Raw genomic sequence first — 4,364 nt, forward strand, 5'->3', positions numbered from 1 at the left:
ATCTCAGCCTCCTGAGTAGCTATGACTGTAGGTGTGACTCATGATGCTGAGCCTAGAATACTTTTTTATTTGGGGATTACATAATGTTTTGACCAAGCTTGATCAAAAAACTTACAAAATTTCCAATTTCTGCAGGCATATTATCTGATTTGACTCCAAGAAGCTCTGAGCCAGCCAGAATTATTGCATTTGTGTTTATATTTGTTGATAATTCTTTAGTGGAAGCTGGGTGGCATGGGGAAAATGAATCATTTATAGTACTCAAGGTAAAAAAAATGAAGATCTATTTTTAGGGAACCAGTATTCATAAAACAATTTTTGTGGCAACAAGGTAGCATGCTTTGTGTGGTTTCAAGTTATAGATTCTCAAACTTACTCTAGATATAGTATAGGTAAATTTGAGTAACTATACAGCATTGAATTATTTTTATCTGAACATCTATAGTTTATCAATGGCAGCCTCTTTGGAAGCATATACATTCATAGATATCAAGAGTATTATATATTATGCCAATGAGAATAAGTCTCTAAATAAAGTTAAGAAAAGTACTCAAGATGAATTCATAAGATATAAAGGTGAAATCATAGCTGGGCGCTGGTGGCTTATGCCTATAATCCTAGCTACTCAGGAGGCTGAGATTGAGGATCATGGGCAGGGAAGTCCATGAAACACGCTAGCGCTCTACCACTTGAACCACAGCACCACTTCTGGCTTTTTCCTGCTTATGTGGTCCTCACGCATGCAAAGCAAGCACCCTACCATCACTGAGCTACCTTCCCAGCCCCTCCATGAAACTCTTATCTCCAATTAACCACCAGAAAACCAAAAGTGGCACTGCAGTGGTAGAGTGCTAGCCTGCACTGTATCCAGGCCCTGAGTTCAAGTCTTACAAATGACCAAAAAAAAAGGTGAAGTTTTGAGGGATGGTCCTTGTATAGGTTTTTCAAGTTACCATAAATAACACAATGTCAGAGAAATGTCTTTTGAAACCAAATATTTAATATTTTCATCAAGCTGTTCCATACATTTCAAGCAAATGCCAACTGGAAGACCAAATCCAGGAATTCATAAGGGAAACAATCTTCCAGACAAAGAACATTAAAGTGATCATCATCCACTCTAGCCATAGTACTAGTGGCTATAATCATGGCAGTTAGCCAGCATTATCCAGATTATCGAGTGTTTACCTGTTGAGAGAAAATGTAAGTTTCAAAACTTGTACAGTGATAACAGAATCTTAAGGATGGAAGCTATTTAAGGTATTCTCCAAATTCCTTGATATTACAAGAAAAACAAAAATGTCTCTTTTTGACCTTATAAGGAAATTTACAATCTATCTCTCTCTCTATATATACTTACCACATCATCAATTTTCAGAATGCTTCGGACAGTTTCAGTTGCTAAGGTCAGAGCACTGACTGAAACCAACAAAGGCTGGACAACCATTTCCTCTAAAATATTGGAAATACCACCCTGCAAAACAGCATAGGTTACTTTTAGTGCTTATTTACTATATACATTAATATTACCTTGACATAAGTATGCCTTCAGACTTTTTCAAACCTATCTTTCTCAGAGGAGGTACATCAAGGCAGGATATTCTACTAAGTTTTTCTCTAACTTGCAGGTTGGATTTCAACTACAAGTTGAGAAAATGCTGAGTCTCATCTGTTTAAAAATATCCTGGCAAGGGCTGGGAAGGTGGCTCAGTGGTAGAGTGCTTGCCTTGCATGCAAGAGGCCCTGGGTTCGGTTCCTCAGCACCATATAAGCAGAAAAAAGCCCAAAGTGGTGCTGTGGCTCAAGTGGTAGAGCACTAACCTTGAGATGAAGAGTTGAGGGACAGCACCCTGGCCGAGTTCAGGCCCCACGACTGAGCAAAAAAATTAAAAGAAAAAAAAATCCTGGCAAAATCAGGTAGGTGATTATAGTTTAAAGTTACGAGATCTTTGTCATGTGCTGATGTCTCAAGCATTTTATCTAATCCTAGCTATCAGGAAGCTGAGATCTGAGTCTGAGAATCAAGATTCCAAGTCAGCCTGGGCAAATAAATCTAAGAGACTGATATCTCCAGTTAACCAGCCAAAAGCTGGAAGTGGAGTGTGTGACTGAAGTGGTAGAATGCCAGCCTTAATCAAAAAAGCCAAGCAAGAGTGAAAGGCCCTGAGATTAAACCCTAGTACTGGCACATACGCACAGAAGTCAGGAGATTTTCAATGCTTCAATTACCTATGGCTATTAATTAAGAGTTGGACCAAGTCACTCTTCCTTTACATTCCTGTACTTTCCACCTTTGGTTCTTCATTACACAATTCTAGTTCCTTCATCCCTGGCTAAGACAAATATCCATACCTCCAGATTTCTCTCCGTAAAAAAAAAAAAAAAACCAAAAAAACCAAAAAACCCATTGCCCTAATTTGTTAACAGACCTTACTGGACCCTAACTATAGGAGAAATGCCTGCCTCAGCACTCAAGGGTCTCTTCATTCTAGCTTTTCTATGTTGTACATAACCCTTCCTTACACATGGGAATAACCTCTTGATCCGTTTTCACCTGTAAACTACTGCTGTACCATATGCAATTTCCTATTCACCACCAACCTAACCAAGTAGTGGCACTGTCCCTCTTCCTTTGGGCTTCTGCACTACTCAAAAGTAACTTTTGAGGGCTAGGAAGGTGGCTCAGTGGTAGAGCACTTGCCTTGCATGCATGAGGCCCTGGGTTCGATTCCTCAGCACCACGTAAGTAAAAAGAAAAAAGCCGGAAGCGGCACTGTGGCTCAAGTGGTAGAGCGCTAGCCTTGAGCTGAAGAGCTGAGGGAGAGCACCCAGGCCTAGAGTTCAGGCCCCACAACCGGACCCTCCCCCCCAAAAAAGTAGTAACTTTTGAGCATTATTTTTTCTTACAATCATAGATTTGTTCTTCAACACTCAATGTATTTACTTCACTACACTATGTTCACAATAACAACAGTTCACTTTTATACAGCTCTAATATTGCTCTTAGCTCTTGATGTATGAACTTTTTTGTTGTTGTTGTTGGCTGTTGGGACTCTGGGCCTGATCGCTGTGCCTCAAGGCTAGTGCTCTACCACTTTGAGCCACAGCACCACTTTGGGTTTTCTGGTGGTTAACTTTGACATAAGAGTCTTACAGAGCTTTCTGGCCAGGCTGGCTAAGATCTCAGCCTCCTGAATAGCTAGGATTACAAGCATGAGCCACTGGCACCTGGTTTAACTATTGTTTTTACAATGAAAAGAAGTTGAAGAACAATTAAAAGTAACTAGGTAAAAGTTATTAAGACCAAAATAGTACTTCGCATTAATGGAAATAGTTTTTCCCATTTTTAAAGTCATACACACTTTTGCAAGTCTCACATTTAAGTCCAAGATCACACACACACTACTTTTAAAGTATAAAGTCTTTTTTTTTTTTTTTTGGTCGGTCCTGGGACTTGAACTCTGGGCCTGGGCGCTGTCCCTCAGCTCTTCAGCACAAGGCGAGCGCTCTACTACTTGAGCTACAGCACCACTTACTTAAAGTATAAAGTCTTACCTAACAGATAATTACAAAGCTCTTAGTATTTTTATCTTAATCATCATTTTCTCCCATAAAGATTATGTCATTACCTTTCGGACATTAATGCCTGTAGTCTTTTCTCCTTGGGCATGCCGGTTTCTTAATTCTGTTACTGTGGAAATGGGATTCAGGCCAGCATTTTCAGCTAGCGTAGATGGAATGACCTCCATAGAATCTGCGAAGGCACGGACGCAGTACGATTCCATACCACTCAGTGTTCGTGAATACTCAGTCAGTCTTAAGGCCAACTCTATTTCTGGAGCACCACCTCCTGCAATAAGAGCTCTGAAATCCACAAATATTTTTAAGCTATTTTAACAGCAAATTTTATTTTAGTGCTAGTACTAGGGCTTGAACTTAGAATCTTGAGTTCTTGCTTAAGGCTGGCATTATACCACTTAAGCCAAACATTTACTTCCAATTTTTTGTGGGTTAATTGCAGATAAGAATCTCATGGACTTTTCTGCTTGGGCTGGCTTTGAACTGCAATCCTTAGGTCCAAGGTTCCTGAGCAGTTAGGATTACAGCTATCAGTGTCCCACAAATAATTTTTTTTTAACCAGTCCTGGGCTTGAACTCAGGGCCTGGGCTCTGTCCTTGAGCATCTCTGTGTTCAGGCTAGTGCTCTACCACTTGAGCCACAGTGCCACTTGGAGCCACAGTGCCACTTCCAGCTTTTGCTGTTTATGTGGTTACTGAGGAATTGAACCCAGGGCTTCATGCATGTTAGGCAAGCACTCTATCACTAAGCCACATTCCCAGCCAAATAATTTTTTTTTTTTTTT

The 4,364-nt window shown here is 40.2% G+C and overlaps 1 protein-coding gene across 1 annotated transcript in view; it reads right to left on the bottom strand.

Annotated features, from left to right (window-relative positions):
- Positions 1-978: 978 nt before the first annotated feature.
- The window catches only part of LOC106001977 (T-complex protein 1 subunit delta-like), a gene marked incomplete at its 5' end in the record, with an annotated part of 16,974 nt that continues 13,588 nt past the window's right edge, over positions 979-4,364 (bottom strand). The window contains 3 exons of the mRNA XM_013036909.1: positions 979-1,188; positions 1,361-1,474; positions 3,630-3,864. Of these exons, the coding sequence (XP_012892363.1) occupies positions 1,174-1,188; positions 1,361-1,474; positions 3,630-3,864 (364 nt within the window). The remainder of the gene's footprint in view (positions 1,189-1,360; positions 1,475-3,629; positions 3,865-4,364) is intronic.

The sequence above is a fragment of the Dipodomys ordii genome, unplaced genomic scaffold (genome assembly GCF_000151885.1).
Source record: "Dipodomys ordii isolate 6190 unplaced genomic scaffold, Dord_2.0 Scaffold1509, whole genome shotgun sequence".
In the NCBI taxonomy this organism is placed as follows: Eukaryota; Metazoa; Chordata; class Mammalia; order Rodentia; family Heteromyidae; genus Dipodomys; species Dipodomys ordii.